This window comes from Erpetoichthys calabaricus, chromosome 14, assembly GCF_900747795.2.
Source record: "Erpetoichthys calabaricus chromosome 14, fErpCal1.3, whole genome shotgun sequence".
In the NCBI taxonomy this organism is placed as follows: Eukaryota; Metazoa; Chordata; class Cladistia; order Polypteriformes; family Polypteridae; genus Erpetoichthys; species Erpetoichthys calabaricus.
The window spans coordinates 78190246-78209259 of record NC_041407.2 but is presented as its reverse complement, the minus strand read 5'-3'; the positions used below and the strand labels follow the sequence as shown (position 1 = coordinate 78209259).

The window sequence follows — 19014 nt, the reverse complement described above, 5'->3', positions numbered from 1 at the left end:
TTTTTCACAAATGTAGCTGCCAGTTCTTTCAACCCTAAATCAATGCTGATGTAAGTTTAGATGACAGAGAGCACACAAAGCACCTAGAAGAATGCTTCTACTACTAGCCAACTGATGGCTTTGAATGCCAACATATAATCCGATTTTACAGAAAGGTCTTTTCCCTTGCAACAGGTTATTTTTTTTTAACATGTGCAATGTGCTCTCTGTATATTCGACACACTTTCACATGTTTAATACGGGTCTTTGTAGGAGACGTTTCCTCTCTAGACAGTTTATTATAATTACAGGTTTGCTGTCTGTTGGACCAGGAAAATGAGAAAACCACTGTTCTTTGCAGTTCGAAATCACTGCCCTTACTTTGAGCGTCGCCTTTATGAGGCATTGGATTGGTTTAGAAATGTGACACTCAGGGAGCCGTCTGTTTGTTCCCACCCACTTTTAAGCAAAATTCACACATGGTTGTCTGCAGATGTATTTATCATATGTCTGGCTCGATGAGACTAAGTGAGTCAAATTTTGACAATTATATTGAAAAGTACAATTTAATTGACAGGCAGTCTGTATAAAGGTCATTCTGTGATACAGCAGGTAATGACATATAAGAGACTGTCCTTAACTTGTTTATAATGTGTGTTTTATCTATTGTTTGGTGCCCTTGAGCGTTTAGAAAGGCGCCTACGAATAAGTAAAATGTATTATTATTATTATTAACTTTGAAAGGGCAACATGGTCTGAGACTTTAAGCCCCAGCATTCCAATAGCATTTTTTCTTCCATACCTTTAGAATACATTTCATCACTCACGTGTTTCTTATGTGCCATTTCATGCAGACTTAGCTTTGAATGGCTGACACCACATCAAAAAAGTCATTTCCCAGAATTTGAAGGATTTTTTTAGTTCATTACAATTTATACTGGGGTATTTCCTGAACTGCCTGTCCCATTCTTTTATCAAGCTTACATTTTAGTCTAAGGAGTCAAATGGGAACTCTTAAATTGTTTCAGAGCAGGCTATGTGGATTTACAAAACCAACAAAATATTTGGAAATGGATGAATGAAAATAAAAGACCAATGCACCATCAATAGTAAGGACTAAACTTTCAGAGGCTGGAAATTGGTTTGTTAAAAGAGCTGCAAAGAGGAATCTGAGCCATTACTGCACTCATAAAATACAGTAGGGTTCAGTGTGGGAGATGTCATGTGACACTCTGTTTTTTCTTTAGCTCAGGCATGTTTTGAATGCTCTTATACTCTTGCATTTAAATTCCTGATCTAATATCAAGCTGATGCTGTCATGTTCAAAGGCCCAATGTTAACAGAATATGCAAGCCACCTAAAGTCTTCTTTTGCTCTTCTTCTTCTGTACTTGTTGATCATCTTTGACTGTATGGAAGTGGATTTAAAGGTGTGTACTACTACCAGTACTTGGTGGTCAACGTCATGCTGGACTGGTTTAGTAACACAGAGGAACTATAAAACTACATAAGAAAGAGCAGAGCTGACTTTTTTTTAGCAGGCTGTGTCCCTTTAATGTGGGTAGTGATATCCTTTGCATGGCCTATATTGCTTTGATGGCCAGTGCAATTTTCTATGCTATGTTGTGCTGAGCCAGTAACATCACTTCAAGAAAGCCCAACTAAATAAACACATTAATTAAGATGTCAGGCTCAATTATGGAACACACTCTGTACCAACTAGAAGTAGTAGCAGAGGAATAAATGAAAAACAAACTGAGCGCAATTTTGAACAATGCTGCACATCCTCTAACACTAACACTGAGTATACTCAGTCAACAAGTTAATAAGCAGAACTTTGTCAAGAAACACTGCTGGGGCTCCCACACATATATAATACTGCATTGTGACCTCAGCTACTCTTACCTTTAGCCCAATCAGAAGTTTTCTTCTTTTTTTGGAATTCTTTCTATTTGTGTGGGATGGTTATTGTTTGTTATCTAATTTTTTGAGCTTCTGCAAAAAGCTGAATTTCTCCCTTGAGGCAAACACAGTAGAACATTATGTATGTATCTATCTTGAGGAGACCTCCTCACGGCAGCGGTACTGTATAAGATAATAAATTTAAATTGCATTCATCAGTGGCTTTGTATGCCCCAGCCACATTACCGGATATGTAACAGCTGCCCAGTACTGATGTTAAATTTAAGATTTGCCCTCCATCTGCTGAATGAGGTGTCCTAGTTAGAGTGGTGCAGTGTCCTTAAAGGACCCATCTAATGTGGGCAGGATAAGTATAAATAAATGTCTTGCTTGAATGCTGATTGGATATTATAAATAAAGAAAAGTTGTTGTTCTTTATAGAGTATGTCTGTAAAGTAAAACAATAAATACATAAATCAGGCACTGATTTGGAGGCAAACTTTCAAAATTAGAAAGCAAATGTTGCCATGACAAATGCAGAAGATGCAGGACATTGAGATTTCCATCTGCTCCTTAGATTTTAATCGTAATCATGTGGCCACTGTGACCTTCTCTGTTATGATTTTAAACAGTTCACCCACCCATTCTGTACCTTGCTAAATAGAGTTTGACACTGATAGGATGTCGGCCCTTATCCTAGAAGCACGAAATCAAATATGGATAAAGTGTGACAGTCCTTTGCTGCTCATTCACAATTAACAAAGAGGCACAATGGCTGGACCCTAACAGAACATTCAAATCTCAAGTTAGACAGTAACCAGGTAAGGACATGAATACTGCAATCCGCTACACCAGTCCCCACCCCTCAGCTTTAAACTCCTCTTTTGTTTATTTATTTCAAATAAAAGTCGATGGCAATCCATCTTATAGTAGTCAGAAATTCATTAAACAGACTGCTCTCTTCGACAGGGAATGGCTCCCCATATGAAAGCCTCTGCTTGTTTGACAAGAAAACAATCAGCCTTCCCAAGTAAAGACTCTGATCCTTTTGTTGTGATGTGATAAGTTCTTTCTTGACTTGGAATTCCTATTCTCAGCCTATTAAGAGAATGTGGGTGACAAACAGGGGGCCACTGTGCTAAATAACCCTTTAAAAATAATGACAGCAGTGAAGAGTAGTGGTCCATAGCTACACATATAGTGCTGATAAAATTCTCTGCACAGTTGAAACCAATCCCACTAGTTCCAGTATGCTCCCATGGTCACTGTCTGTGTGGAGTTTGCATGTTCTTCCCAGGTTAGCATATTTGTCTCCGGTATTTTGGCTTTCTTTTTTTATATTGCAAGGATAGGACCCCTTAAATAAACTGGCAACTCAGTGTGTATGTACAAGTGATAGGTGGTTCCCTGTCCATGTCTCGTGCCTGCCTTGTTGTAGTGCTGCTAGGCTAAGCTGCAGACCCCCAGACCCTGAACTGGATAAAATGGATGGGTTTATTTTTCCCTTGAGTTTGCAAGTCCGATTCAGACCCACTACAGTGCTCCTCTGAGGACACTAAAGACTCAGGAAAATACTCTTTGCAACAAACTCAGGCTGGCTAGTGACCAGTGGTCTGGCCACATTTAAAACTGCCTCCCATCTGTCTAGAGTTAGGCATTCATAGGCTGTATGTCAGCAGTTCCATTAATGACTTTCAGGTACTTTTACACATGATTTAATGTTAAGAAGAGGGTGATGGAGTGACTGTGTCCACTTTACTTCATTATTGTAGTCTGGGTGGCTGGCTGTACCTGTTTCACTTCATTGTCTGTTCACAGTTAGCTGCTCTCCAAGAACAAGAAACACCATCTATCCTTCCATTCATTTACTAATCCCACTAAAGTCAATTTCAGGGCCTCTTTGAGCCAGTGTCCTTCCAGGACAAAGCAGGAAACAGCCCAGAACAAAAACACTAGCTGGTTTTAATTGCAAAATGGCTTTTCTTTTATTCCTTTAGCGATTGGGCTTCCAGGCTCTGGGATAATCTGCTGCCAATATGAATGATACCCCACCGACATCAGCACTTAGATCAAGGCTGAAAATTCATTATTTTAGCACAGAGCTGCAGGAGAGGCTGTTCTTATTTTTCTCTAATAATTATGGCAATCTTTGTGATTGACTACTAACAAATCTTTGCCATTCTCTTGCCCTCCTCAGTGTCCTGCACTGTCAATTGATGCTTAGAATGAGGCCTTGTAGTAGCAGACTGTTGCTGTATTTCTGAAGTACAAGGATGTGCAGCACAGCCAGCTGGTTTGGGCCACGTGGACTTTGACCGGCCTCTACCCATTGACTATGCCCTTTAGAAGGATATTTTCCACTGTCTATGAAGACCAGAGCTTTGGCTTTTCCTTCTCTATCTCAAGCTGGCTTGAGTCTCATGTTTTTATATATGTACTTACTTTTCATTACAAGAAGCAGAGCTATCTTGTCGGCATTCCAGCGCAACCCTCTCTACTTTGAACCTTATTCTGACAGGATGTCCCAAAGCGCTTGGAGAAGGCCAATAGAGGATCAAAGTCAAAAGACATCAAGAGTCACCATCTGAACTTGCCAGGTTCTTAAGGGAAGGAGATATGGTCCCTAATGCAAAAACTGCCAAGAACCTGTCTTTCATTTTGAATCATGCTTTAGATTTGGAAATGTAAATGAATTTGAATTAGAATCTTGCCTTTCCAGAAGTGGTGGCAGTAACCACATTCCAACCAGATTTGATTCTGCTATCCAGGAACACAAAAACCGTCCTGGTAGCAGAACTTACAGTTATCTGGGAAGACAGGCTAGCTATATCTCACCAGCTAAAGAAAGCCAAGTATCAGAACTTGATTGGTGAAGCTCTTGTCAAAGGATGGCATGCAGCGCTGGAATTCCACCAACATCAGTGTGATATTTTTTAAGGAAGATTGGGCTGGAACCCAAAGAGTTGAAGAAACCACTAGGATGACTGCCATGGGGGCTAAAACCAGCTAGTGGTGGTTGCTGCTGACAAAAGTCATATTTGGAACTCTCCTGTGGTGGTAGCTAATGTAGTCTTTCTTTCCCCACTCGGGTGATGCATACGGATTAAGGGACAAAACTCTTGTGACCCTGAGATTCCTACTGAAGTTGAGGAAGGGTTTCTAAACCTAGTAGCACCATCCAAAGTAGTTGCTGCTTGTAGCATAGTATGTCCAATGCTTACTTTAATTAGATTTTAATGTATAAAAAATGTCTGTTGATAAGTGCATATAAAAGTATTCACCCACTTAGAAGTTGTCACATTTTATTGTTATACAACAGTGGATTTAATTTGGCTTTTTTTTTACACTGATGAACAGAAAAAGGCTCTTTACAGTGAAACATCTCTGCAAAATAATTCCAAATATAAAACACAAATTACTTGATGGCAGAAATATTCAACCCTATAATAGACACCCCTAAATCATCACTGGTGTAGCCAACTGTCTTTAGAAGTCCCATAATTAATCCGATGGAGATCATCTGTCTGGGTTTTTTTTGACTGTAGTATAATGCACATGTATGTGGAAGGTCCAGCTTGTCAGTATGGTGATCTAAACTACAAAATGAAGACAAAAAGAACACTCCAAGCATCTCTGTGAAAAGGTGACTGAAAAGCACATCCCTTAGAGTCCAGTTAAATTAGTCACTTAGAAAGGGAATAAGAACACCAGAGCTGTAAATCTGCCTAGAGCAGGCTGTCCACAAAACTGAGTGATCATGTCAGAAGAAGATGAGTGAGGGAAGCCACCAAGAGACCTATGAGAACTGAGAAGGAGTTACAAACTACAGTGACTGAAATTGGAGAGACAGTATAGGCAACAACTGCTTCCAGGAATCTTCACCAGTCACAGCTTTATAGTAGGGTGGCAAAGAGAAAGCCACTGTTAAAAGAAATGCACAGGACATCTTGGCCAGAGTTTTCTAGAAGACACACCTGAGACTTTGAATCTGCTGGAAGAAGGTTCTGTGGTCTGATGAGATCAAAATTGAGCTTCTAGGCCATCAGACTAAACAGCATGTTTAGTTTGTAAATGGCATACTTGAAGATTCGTTTATAGTCAACTTATGAAAGAGTTCACACCCTTCTACATTATTTCATAGCTTGCTGCCTAAAGAGTACAATTTTAAATTTGCTAAAAATTGAAACCAGTGAAAAAGGCCCATATATCCATTTCAAGGTAACGGGGCACATTCATTAAACATGGCAGATTATGAAAGACATCATCCTCATAGCTGTACAAGGTGGTAGCAGCATTGTGGATGCTCCTCTGCAGCCGACTCTGGAAGGCTTGTGAGGGTAGAGGTGTAAAATCAGTGCACTAAAATACAAGAAAATCCTGGAGGAAAACCTGATGCAGAGTGCAAGAAACCTGCGGTTCATCTACCAAATACTGGCTTGAAGGGAGTAAATACAATGCAATGATTTTTTTTTTTGTTTTATATTTAGATTAAATCTGGACCACTTTGCAGTGATGTGTTTTCACTCTGATGTTAAAGACTCAAATTAAATCCACTGTGATTCAGTACTGCGTAACAATAACATCTGAAAACCTTTAACAGTATATCTGTATTTCAGTGTACATACTGAAGTGTTTTTTTCAATTTTTTCTCTTGTAGTTTATAGTTTGATTTTCATATCAATATACAGGTACATAATCCTTTGAGCCGATAAATACAAAGTGCACTATATATTGTAAAATAGATTGGAATTGCCACTTTGATGACCACTGCTGCCCCAAGCTAAAATGTCCCAGGCTCAAATCCTTATATTTATTTGCTTGTGTCCTTCCGTGCTCAATATAAACATTGGTTGCCACAACTACTATATCCCTCCACAACAATAGCGAGGAATCTGTGTTCCTGGCAGAGTTTTGATCTTAGGCTTATCTTCTAGTCTTCAATGTGACCAGTTATCTAGACTATGGTATTTGGCTATTTATTCGGTGCATACTTTGATAAGCCTCCTGATAAAATGAAAAGGTACATACAGCCTATCTACGACCAACAGAAATGGTCTCGCTGGCCTACATACTCGCACCAAAGCACAGAAGCAGAAACATGTACATCACACCAGACCAACCAGCACAGACAGGATGCCTCAGAACAAAGACAACGTATGACAAACCACAGAGCGATATTATCCAAAGATCAGTGGCAGCAAGTCTTGCACCTAGATAGTGAACAAAAAACCAATTACACACACAACCTTTCTGAAGAGCAGCGGCAAATTGGCAGACAACAAGAAACATTATGACAGAAAAGCTACAGGGATTCCATAATACTGACAACTCAAAACAAGATATTCCCTTTATATTACGGCGTAGGCAATTCCCCGTTCATTTAGCATATTGTATGACTATCACCAAGTCACAATGACAAACGTTTAATAACGTCAGAGTTTATCTGCCAGGCCCTGTTTTTACCCATGGCCAGTTGTACACTACATTTTACAGAGCTGAATCAAAACCCGGGTTAAATGTACAGGTACTTGTAGGTTACACACAGGGGAATATTTTTGCTGACATAACGTTCATGGAACAAATTGCATTTTCCGACAATTATTATAGACGTCGGCATACTACATTACCTGCCAGCCACACTTCACACATACTGACTTACATGTGTCCTGCATTTCCCTTCTTATCCAATACGTTCTGTTAACCTGTTTATGTTACACTTTGTACTGTAAATATTCATGCTGTTGTAAGTGACTATAATAACATCCCCCACTAATCATATGACTATTCTAATAGTGAGTCCTCTCACAAGTCACTACTTATTAAAATAATCACCTTCTTATTGTAACGTGTGATGTTCTTCTCTCCCCTGTCATCATTTCATTAACTCTTTTAGTCTTGTGAAATTTTCGCAAGCACAATTTGCTAATCTAACATTAAAGGTTTTATCTTGGCTCTTTAATTTATTTTCACATCCGGAAGTATGAACTAATTTAACTGGAGATTCTAAATTGGCCCAATGTAAGGGTATGGCTGCCCTCAGATGGCTGGCACCCTGTTCACTACTGGCTTGTGCCTTATGCTGCTAGGATAGGCATTGACTCCCCATTTCTGAATAAATGTTTTAAACTCCAGAATGTTAAGTGAGATTGATTTTGCTCATATAGTAATATATAACAGTTCACAAATCTGAACCTTTCATGTTCTAGCACCACCACCCTGGATTCCTATATTTCTATTTAATTGTCAATCTGCAAAGAACCTGCAGAGGGCATCCTAATACAGACTAACTTGTTCAGCAGCGGCCTGATTCTGAAATTTTCCAAACAAGGTAGACTCATCAATTCATCAATTAGAGATCTCTTTCTAATGAATGTTGATGGACTCGTATTCCTAATGACTAGTAAACAGACCAAAAAAGAGGCAAAGAAAATTAATTTACATTTGCTGATATTTTAAGGCTGAAAAGCATTGTAAGCAGGACGCAAGTGAAAATCGATTGTACAATTAATTTGCCTAATTTAAATAATCCTAAAAGGATGCATCTAGCTTGTTTACTGCAATGAGGTTATAATGTGCCTTGAGGTTCTCCAATTCCAGGCCTTTCCATCAGGGGCTGCTGTTCAGTGAACTTTTTTTCAAAGTCCCCAAACATACTTTGCATGCCACATCACTGAGCAATCTAGAGAGTTTGCAAAGGAGTTTGGCTTCAGTCCCTCTGACATTACTATCTGCTTCATCTTGATCTCACCCACTTGACAATCACCCCCTTGTTAAATAAGACATAAGACAGATGCCAGACTGTCACTCTGATAACCACACCTCTCTTCCCCTGTTTACTTGTCTCCGACTAGGTGTAACTTCATATCTTCTGACCAAAACTTGGTATTTTTTTGTACATTGCATACTTGAAAATTCCTTTATAGTCAACTTATGAAAGAGTTCACACCCTTCTACATTATTTCATAGCTTGCTGCCTAAAGAGTACAATTCAAAATTTGTTCAAAATTGAAACCAGTGAAAAAGGCCCGTATATCCATTTCAAGGTAACGGGGCACATTCAGCAGCACTGGGGTGCAGGGATGGAATCAACTGAAGGCTGAATGCCAGGAAATCAAAATGGCTGAGAGTTATAGAATGGTGATTGAAAGATGTCAGTAAATATTAAGATCCTAATATAGGGGTGTCAAACTCAGATCCTCGAGGAACATGGTGGCTGTCCAGTTTTCCTTCCAGCCACATTATTAATCCGCAACCAAATACTGCTAATGGAGCAGGTGTCTTCTGCTTTAATTTCAACTGACATGCTTTTTAAGGTTTAGAATGCTTTGATGTTTTCTTTTATTCCTTAACCAGCAGCCAAACCGTCATGAAATGAAAAATGAGCCAACAGATGACAAGCTAACCCAGTCCCCGAGGGGGCCACCATTTTCACGTAACCCAGTTTCTTAATTAGAAACCAATTCTTGCTGTCGATGGCCACATTTAATTTTCGGCCTGTTAGTACCATGTCAGACATTTCTAAAATTGCTGACATTGTTTTGTTCTGAGAGCACCAGGAGAATATTTTGTGAACCTGAGCAGATTAATATTTCTCAGACCTACACTTTTTTCTTGTCAAAGTGTCTATTGAGACAGATTTTGGATTATAGACTGTCTGGTGCAAATGGGACCAAGTTAGCAGGTCACCATCTTATTTTTGATTTAAGTGCTGGATAGTAATGAGTGCAGTGATTGGCGAGGAGTTAAATTCACAGCAAAACTCAGTCTTTGATTTTCTAAAATAATATCATAAAACAAATGGCATCTAATTTCTAGTGAAATCTGTGTCATCAATACAAGAAGAAATGTTTTTATTTCCTGTCTGGTTTTTGTGCATTAATTCCGCATGCATCTGTGGCTAGAAGTGAAATATGGTTAACATGGAAATGTGAATAAGTCTTTAGAGAGTAATATTCCTTGTTTTCTACCCCGAAAGCCTTTAATTGAAACCTCTATTTAGTAATTTTTGCATTTCACCTTGGCAAAATCACCATCAAAACTAATCCCAGTGTCCAGCAAAACTACTCTTAGTCTCATTTTAATGAAACTGTGTGCAAATTGAAACTTCCCCATTTCAGTCATCACTACTTCTGGATAGGGAAATATAAAAAGTTAAGGGTTCTGAATATTAAAAAGCAAGTTAATTAAAGTGTCACAAAGGAAATAACTTCTGTAAGAAGTAGTATATTTACATTTACGGCTGACACCTTTATCCAAGGCATATTTACATTTATTATATAACCAGTAACAACGTAATGCACGATAACGTACACTGAACACACTTGACTTGAGCATTCCTAGTTTTCACTGTGTGTTTAGCATTCATTTGCTCAGCATTTGATGCACTTGCTGCTTGCTCAGCAGCTCTTGTTTTCTCCACCCTAGCGGGCCGCTTCTTCTCTTCTTTTGTTGGCATCTTTTCACGGTAAAATTGATTAAGTCAGTGTTTGTGTGGCAATTAAGGAGTTTTCCTTAATTTTTCACTTAAGCTGGCTCTTAAGTCTTCAATCTGCCTCAAGAATGATTTAAGATATGAAGAGGTAAGGGAAGTGATGGGGAAGGTGGTAGGAATGAGAACGGCGCCCATATGCATGTGCTGCATGGCCACCCTGCTGGCCGCTGCCAAGAATTGATTCTAGAAAAAATATAAAATAAAAATTAAAAAGAGGAATAACCAATCATAACCCCCAAAAGTGGGTAGTAAATGTCACGTAGTATATGTGTACTACATTTCAGGTCAATAGTTCAAACAGTTTGCGAGCTACGGGTGATTTAAAATCATGGGCAGACAAACGGACAACCATGGAAGTGTATTATACACGAAGATTAATTCCATTTCGTTTGGTTTTCCTATTGGAGCACAGGTAGGTCAAGTGACTTGCTCAGGGTCACACAGTGTCAGAAGCAGGGCTTGAACCCAAAACCACAGGGTTTAAAGTTCAAAACCTTAACCACAAAACCACACTGGTGTTAATCAAGAAGGAGGCCTGAACAAACGTCTGCAGGATCTGCAGCCATCCAGGGATGGAGCTTGACACCACTGCTCTTATATATTAAAAAGATCTAGAGATATTAAAAGAAATTGCAGATATTATAAAATTTCACACACTTTATAACAGCAAAACACAAATCGCTCAGGTGCCCATGAAGACTCCCATGAAGTTACAAAACAAGGTAAATAGAAACCACCACTATTCAGCCACAGCCTATTAATGCTTTCTGAAGTTAATCTAAAGAGGAGTTCCAGCAATACAAGATGAGTAGAGTTATAGATAACTAACGCTTAAAAGCTGGGGCAAAGGGTAGAGCCGAGGAGAACACCAGTTAGTACTATGGGCAACACTGCAGAACAGAAAACACAAAGTACCAGATGATTCAAACACTCTGGGGAAAGAGAGTGAAAAATGTATCAAATACAAGATGTGGTTGAAAATATTGGTAATCTTGTATTTTATTCAAATGATGCACCATTCTTTTATTATTATTATTATTATTATTATTATTATTATTTAGCAGATGCCATTATCCAAGGTGACTTACAAAGCAAGTTACTGTATAATGTATACAAAAATTATTAGAAGGTGCAAACATCAAAAAGCAACAGAGAACAAGATAAAAAGACAAGCAGGAGGGAGTTGTACTACTGCTATATTATTAAACCTGCAACTGGACAAAGACAAAAATCAGCATCCTAAATTCATGGTTAGTACAGTGATCCCTCGCTATATCGCGCTTCGCCTTTCGCGGCTTCACTCTATCGCGGATTTTATATGTAAGCATATTTAAATATATATCGCGGATTTTTTGCTGGTTCACGGATTTCTGAGGACAATGGGTCTTTTAATTTCTGGTACATGCTTCCTCAGTTGGTTTGCCCAGTTGATTTCATACAAGGGATGCTATTGGCAGATGGCTGAGAAGCTACCCAACTTACTTTTCTCTGTCTCTCTTGTGCTGACTTTCTCTGATCCTGACGTAGGGGGTGTGAGCAGGGGGGCTGTTCGCACACCTAGACGATACGGACGCTCGTCTAAAAATGCTGAAAGATTATCTTCACGTTGCTACCTTCTGTGTGCAGCTGCTTCGTGAAGCGACATGCTGCACGGTGCTTCACATACTTAAAAGCTCAAAGGACACGTATTGATTTTTCACTGTTTTGTTTTTTCTCTCTCTCTCTCTCTCTCTCTCTCTCTCTCTCTCTCTCTCACCCTGCTCCTGACGGAGGGGGTGTGAGCTGCCGCCTTCAACAGCTTTGTGCCGTGGTGCTTCGCATACTTAAAAGCCAAACAGCCCTATTGATTTGTTTGCTTTCCTCTCTGTTTCTGACAGCCTGTGCTCCTGACGCGCACTCCTTTGAAGAGGAAGATATGTTTGCATTCTTTTAATTGTGAGACAGAACTGTCATCTCTGTCTTGTCATGGAGCACAGTTTAAACTTTTGAAAAAGAGACAAATGTTTGTTTGCAGTGTTTGAATAACGTTCCTGTCTCTCTACAACCTCCTGTGTTTCTGCGCAAATCTGTGACCCAAGCATGACAATATAAAAATAACCATATAAACATATGGTTTCTACTTCGCGGATTTTCTTATTTCGCGGGTGGCTCTGGAACGCAACCCCCGCGATGGAGGAGGGATTACTGTACAACAGCAGCTATCCTGTAGAAGAGACACAAAAGCAAGTCAAAAATATTTGATGAAAAGGTGCGTTTTCAAAAAGACGTCTAAACGTGTAAATTGGGTGGAGTTTGAATAGCCGAATGGAGATCACTCCCTAGTTTTAAAACAAGAATGGAGAAGCATTGTCCAGTCTTGGCATGTCTGGCAAAAGGAGGGATAATCAGCAGTCAGAACAGAGACTTCTGCAGGGGACATATGGAGAGACCAAACACTGCGGATATTGAGGAGCAGAATCATTCAGAAAACCTAAGTTACAACAAGAGTTTTGAACTGGATTCTTAAAGCAACAGGAAGCCAGTGACGATACGTAAGCAGAGGAGGAGGAGTAGGAGTGAAGCCAAGAACAGTGAATACCAGTTAAGCATCTGCATTCTGGAGGATCTGGAGAGGTCAGATAGCAATTCAAGAGACCACCTCCCGGAGAGAGTTGCAAGGTCCAGTCAAGAGAGAACTGGTGTCTGAACCAGGAATTGCATGGCATAATTAGTGGGAAAGAGTTAAACCATCTGAATATTATGAAGAAAAAACATAAGATTGGCTCATTAAAAAAATACATTCAATGAAGGAAAGTAAGGAGTTCAGAACATTATTTTTGCCTGAGTAGTCTTTGATGTTTGAAACTTTTACTCCTAACAGAGAGTGTACTTTAACGTGTCAATCGTGTTTCGGTGTGCAGCACCATTGGGGAGGTTCTCAAAAGAGCTCAAAAATCTCACAATGTACATGAATGGGCTCTGCAATAGACTGGCATCCTGTCCACAGTCAGCTTCTTCTTTGTACCTTGAACTGGCAGGGAAGGCTTTAGAACCCCCCAATCCTGAATTAGATTAATTAATTTAGAAAATATTAAGTTACGTGCTGTCCTGTGTCAAGCTGCATTCATACAAAAACTCAGGATATCACCTGGACAGCTGGCTGAGAATCCTTAATTTAAGTCATAGATGAAGGAATGAAGAGTCATGTTGAGTATGAAGTCCTCCGGTAAAATGCGATCAGCTTAAATGTGGAATAAGCAGTATAAAGACAGGTGATGTGTATAAGCAAGCACCTAGTTACACAATAAAAAGGTCATCCTTTCTGAGCTGTATTTTGGTATATGAGATATTCTAAGTAAGTATGTATGACAGTAGGCAGGAGAAGGAGGAGGAGCCATGGTGGCATGACCTACTTGTTACATGTTTTCAGCAATTCCAAATTTCTGTATTAGTGACAGCCCCAGAACTAAAATTATACCACTGCTTACCTTGAAAACTCTTGTCACATGGGGTTTGATGTTCACTTCATGCCACATTTGGTCAGAAACATCACACTGGTCCAGAAAGTATCCTTGGATTTCAGCTGCGCCAGTAAACTTTGGGACCTTCCACCCAATCACCATGTCATTGCGTCCACAGCTGAGCAGGGCAACGTCCAGAGGAGGAGAAGGAGTCGCTGTGGTGCAGGATAGGACAGAGATGGGGTTATTGCTTTGAGACCTTTCAAGGAAGTGCTATTGTGAAGATAAACAGGATACAGTTGACTTCTTGTATGTTGATCAGCACATACAAGTAAGAATTTTACTGCCCATACCTGACAATAAAGATTATATAATGATCCTATAATAATGACCCTATAAAAAGCATTCTCTAAAGGAACAGCAGGTCACACTACCAGTAACAGTATTGGCTCAGTCAAGACCTCTGAATGAATAAAGATAATTTCTTTATTGTTGTTTTTGTTCTCCACACTTCTAGATGGTGATATTTTACCACCATGAAAGGGTACTGGGTGGATTGCTGGTCTGGTTGTCTCCAGTGCAGTCTTGCTCTATGAAGAATGCCAAAGGCGCAAGATTAATTAAGGGATCCCTGCACAAACAGTACCAGGACTTTAAATGGACTATAGGTAGTGACTAGGAACCCAGAAGTGCTCATCATGGGTTACCTCAAAGTAATTGTTCGGCCCATGGTTCAAAAGCCCCTCCTGGCCATATGGCCATTGAGTATGGAGTTTAGAGGAAGTACAGAAATAGGGTTGACCTGGAGAGAAGTAGAAGGGCAAAGGTAAAGGAGAGAGGTTTGTTGAGTAAGGTGAGTGAGGAAATACTGGATGACTTAGTGCAGGTAAGTGGACCAGCCCTCCCATGGCATAGTTAGGGACATTACTTGTATATGTAACCCCAAAGGCATAGGCATGGTCTCTTGTTTGGGTACTGAGTCAGGTTATGTGTGTCAGCAAAGTCCACCCCACATTTTCTTTCCTTGTATTATGATGCATCTCTGGTCACTGCATCAAATTACCAGTGGATATGCAAAATATTTGGTGGATTTGGTGATTTTTATTTTCTGATCCTTGACAATTTAAAAGAAGTGTGTAGCTTTTCTACTTATTTATTTATTGGTTGATTTTCCTTTTCCCTCCATTGGCATTCTTTACAACTATGGACAAGCCATGTCCTCACTATAGAGGCTGAATATGGGCATGTTTTTGTATAAATTGAGCAAAAAACATATATGCACCTGTCATCTACATGTAACACTGATTTACTACCGCACACATTCATATTTAATTGAAGACACAGATCTTATAAACATTTGTATGATTAGATGTATATTTGGGTCAATGTTCATTCTTGTAAATTGGATACCATAGGTGTCAGTAGGCATACAGATCACTCTCCATTTTTGCTCATTTAAAATGATTTTCAGATAAATTGCTTACTGTAAACATCAATGTTATTTTTATGGATGTTGAGAGGTGTGCTGGTTAGCATTGCTTCCTCACAACTCAAAAGACTTGGTCAGAATTCCAGTCCAGTCACTGCCTTTGTCTATTTTTCACATTCTACTGTGTCTGTGTGTTTTCTTTTATGGCACTCTGGTTTTATTTTGACCTCCCAACCGTGTGTGTGTGTTAATTAGCAGCTTTTCATTGCTCCATTGAGAATGAGTGTCCTGCTCTCTTATGGTGCTCTGTTTTAATTTGGCTTCTGTCTTGAGCTGAATGGTGCCAGCATAAGCTTCATTTATTGGAATAAGTGGGTCAGTAAATGGAGAAGTCAGTAGATCTATAGATATTATGTTTTAATTCTTAATATATGGAAAATGTACACCCACTAATAAAATTATTGGAAACACCTGCACACCTCCTTACCCATGCAACTATCTACTCAGCCATGTGGCAGCAGCAAACTGCATAAAATCATGTAGACACAGGTCAGGAGCTTCAGTTAATATTCACATCAAACACTTCTTCTTCTTCTTCTTCTTCTTCTTCTGCTGTTCCCATTAGGGGTTGCCACAGCAGATCATCTTCTTCCATATATTTCTGTCCTCTGAATCTTGTTCTGCTTCACCCATCACCTGCATGTCCTCTCTCACTACATCCATAAATCTTCTCTTAGGCCTTCCTCTTTTCCTGTTCCCTGGCAGCTCTATCCTTAATATCCTTCTCCCAATATACTCAGCCTCTCTCCTCTGCACATGTCCAAACCAACACAATCTCGTCTCTCTGACTTTGTCTCCCAACTGTCTAACTTGTGCTGACCCTCCAATGTACTAATTTCTAATCCTATCCATCCTCGTCACACCCAATGCAAATCTCAGCATCTTTAACTCTGCCACCTCCAGCTCTGTCTCCTGCTTTCTGGTCAGTGCCACCATCTCCAACCCATATAACATAGCTGGTCTCACTACCATCCTGTAGACCTTCCCTTTCACTCTTGCTGATACCTGTCTGTCACAAATTACTCCTTACACTCTTCTCCACCCATTCCACCCTGCCTGCACTCTCTTTTTCATCTCTCTTCCACAATGCTCATTACTCTGTACTGTTGATCCCAAGTATTTAAACTCATCCATCCTCACCAACTCTACTCCTTGCATCCTCACCATTCCACTGACCGCCCTCTCATTTACATATACATATTCTGTCTTGTTCCTACTAACCTTCATTCCTCTCCTCTCCAGAGCATATCTCCGCCTCTCCAAGGTCTCCTCAATCTGCTCCCTACTATCGCTACAGATCACAATGTCATCAGCAAACATCGTAGTCCACAGGGACTCCTGTCTAATCTCATCTGTCAACCTGTCCATCACCATTGCAAATAAGAAAGGGCTCAGAGCCGATCCCTGATGTAATTCCACCACCTTGAATGCATCTGTCACTCCTACCGCAGACCTCACCACTGTCACACTTCCCTCGTACATATCCTGTACAAGTCTTACGTACTTCTCTGCCAGTCCCGACTTCCCCATACAATACCACAGCTCCTCTTGAGGCACCCTGTCATATGCTTTCTCCAGGTCCACAAAGACGCAATGCAACTCCTTCTGGGCTTCTCTATACTTCTCCATCAACATCCTCAGAGCAAACATGGCATCTGTGGTGCTCTTTCCTGGCATGAAACCATACTGCTGCTCGCTAAGCATCACCTCACTTCTTAACCTAGCTTCCACTACTCTTTGCCATAACTTCATGCTGTGGCTCATCAATTTTATCCCCCTGTAGTTACTACAGTCCTTCACATCCCCCTTATTCTTTAATATTGGCACCAGCAGATCTCTTCTCCACTCCTCAGGCATCCTCTCACCTTCCACATTTTTCACATCAAACACTACACTGGTATAAATAGTGTGATCTCAGTGATTTTCACGCACAACAGTCTCTATATTTTACTCATAAAAGTGCAAAAACATCCAGTGAGGTTCAGGTCTGTGAACCAAAATTCCTTGTTGATGAGAGAAGTCAGTGGAAAATGGCCAGACTAGTTCAAGCTGACAGAAAGGCTATGGTAACTCAGATAATCACTCTGTACAACTGTGGTGAGCCGAAAAGCATCTCAGAATGCACAACACATTGAATACTGGGGCAGATGGACTACAACAGCAGAAGACTACATTGAGTTCCTTTACTGTCAGCTCAGCACAGAAAGTTGAGGCTGCATTGAACACAGGCTGACCATAACTGGACAGTTGAAGACTGGAAAAACGTAGCCTGTTTTGATGCATCTCAACCTCTGCTGCAGCACACAGATGGTAGGGTCAGAATTTGGTGCCAACAACATGAATCCATGCATCTGACCTGTCTTCTGTCAACAATCCCAGCTGGTGATGGTGGTGTAATTGTGTGCGGAATATTTTCTTGACACATTTTGAGCCCGTTGATACAAATCAATCATCGCTTGAATGCCATGGCCTATTTTAGTATTATCGCTGTCCATCCCTTTATGGTCATAATTTACCCATCTTCTAATGGCTATTTCCAGCTTGATAATGTGCCATGTCACAAAGCAAAAGTCATATCAAACTGGTTTTATGAAAATAACATTGAGTTCAGTGTTTTTCAGTGGTCTTCCCTTTGGGATGTGGTAGAACAGCAGATTTACAGCTGACAAATCTTCAAAAGTTAGATGAAACCATCATGTCTACATGGACCAGAATCACAAAATAATATTTCCAATATCTTGTGGAATCCACGCCACAAAGAATTTAAGGCTGTTTCGAAAGCAAAAGGAGATGCTACCTAATATTAGTGCAGTGGTCCAAATAATTTGCTCAGTTAGTGTATATTTTTCAAAATATCTAACTGAAAAATGCTGATATATTCTAAAATATCCATACATTCATTACTGAATTCAAATAATACATTACAGATTCATGAGAATTGGGTGGCATTAGGCAGGAACCAACCTTGAACATGACACCAATCAAAAAGAGGTTACACACCCACAAGCATTCACAGACATTCAATTTAAAGTCACAGATGTATGGAATTTAGGGGGAGTACCTAGAGAAAATGCTACACCATAAAAATGTAAACTTCACCCAGATAGTGGCCAAACCAGGATTCTGTAACTATATGGCAGTGGACTGTAGAAGGGAGTTTTTATAAACTCTTGTCACTGGAGAGAAATTGCCCAGGGTCCCACCCCTTTCCATTATACATCCTAACACAGACTGGGCCAGACATACAGTAAATCTGGGTCCTCCAACTCACTAAGTGTCAGCTTATCCAGTTGAGCAAGTGAAGTGAGCAAGCAGGCCTCTGACATTCTAACTGTAACTGGGGGGGCAACATATTGCCAGGCAGCAGGTTCTCTCTTTATCTTTCCTTTGCTCAACCTTGTTGCTCCCACTGTACACATGCCATCACCCCTTACCTGACCCCCAACCCCTCTGCTCTTGGATGATCCTTGAATGTCACTAGTGAGAAATTATGTCTTTCTGTCAGTAAGCTGTCTGTTGCGCTGAACTACCTTGACTTAACGGTTTTCTGTCTGCGAGGATGTTCCCTCGTATGACATTGTGCCTCCTCTCTCAGCCTTGCCTCACTCACCCTACTTGTGCCATTTCTATCATGGATGTAGCCCCCCTCTTATTTACTCGTCCTTCCTGACTCCAACTGGGGACCTTTTTATGACAGGTTTCTCTACCACTGGC

General features: G+C 40.2%; 1 protein-coding gene across 2 annotated transcripts in view; it reads right to left on the bottom strand.

Annotated features, from left to right (window-relative positions):
* Positions 1 to 19014, bottom strand: part of myom3 (myomesin 3) — a 293178-nt gene that overhangs the window by 97499 nt on the left and 176665 nt on the right. For both annotated transcript variants that reach the window (XM_051919078.1, XM_028819087.2), the window contains one exon: positions 13839 to 14026. In XM_051919078.1, coding sequence (XP_051775038.1) covers positions 13839 to 14026 — 188 coding nt within the window. The remainder of the gene's footprint in view (positions 1 to 13838; positions 14027 to 19014) is intronic.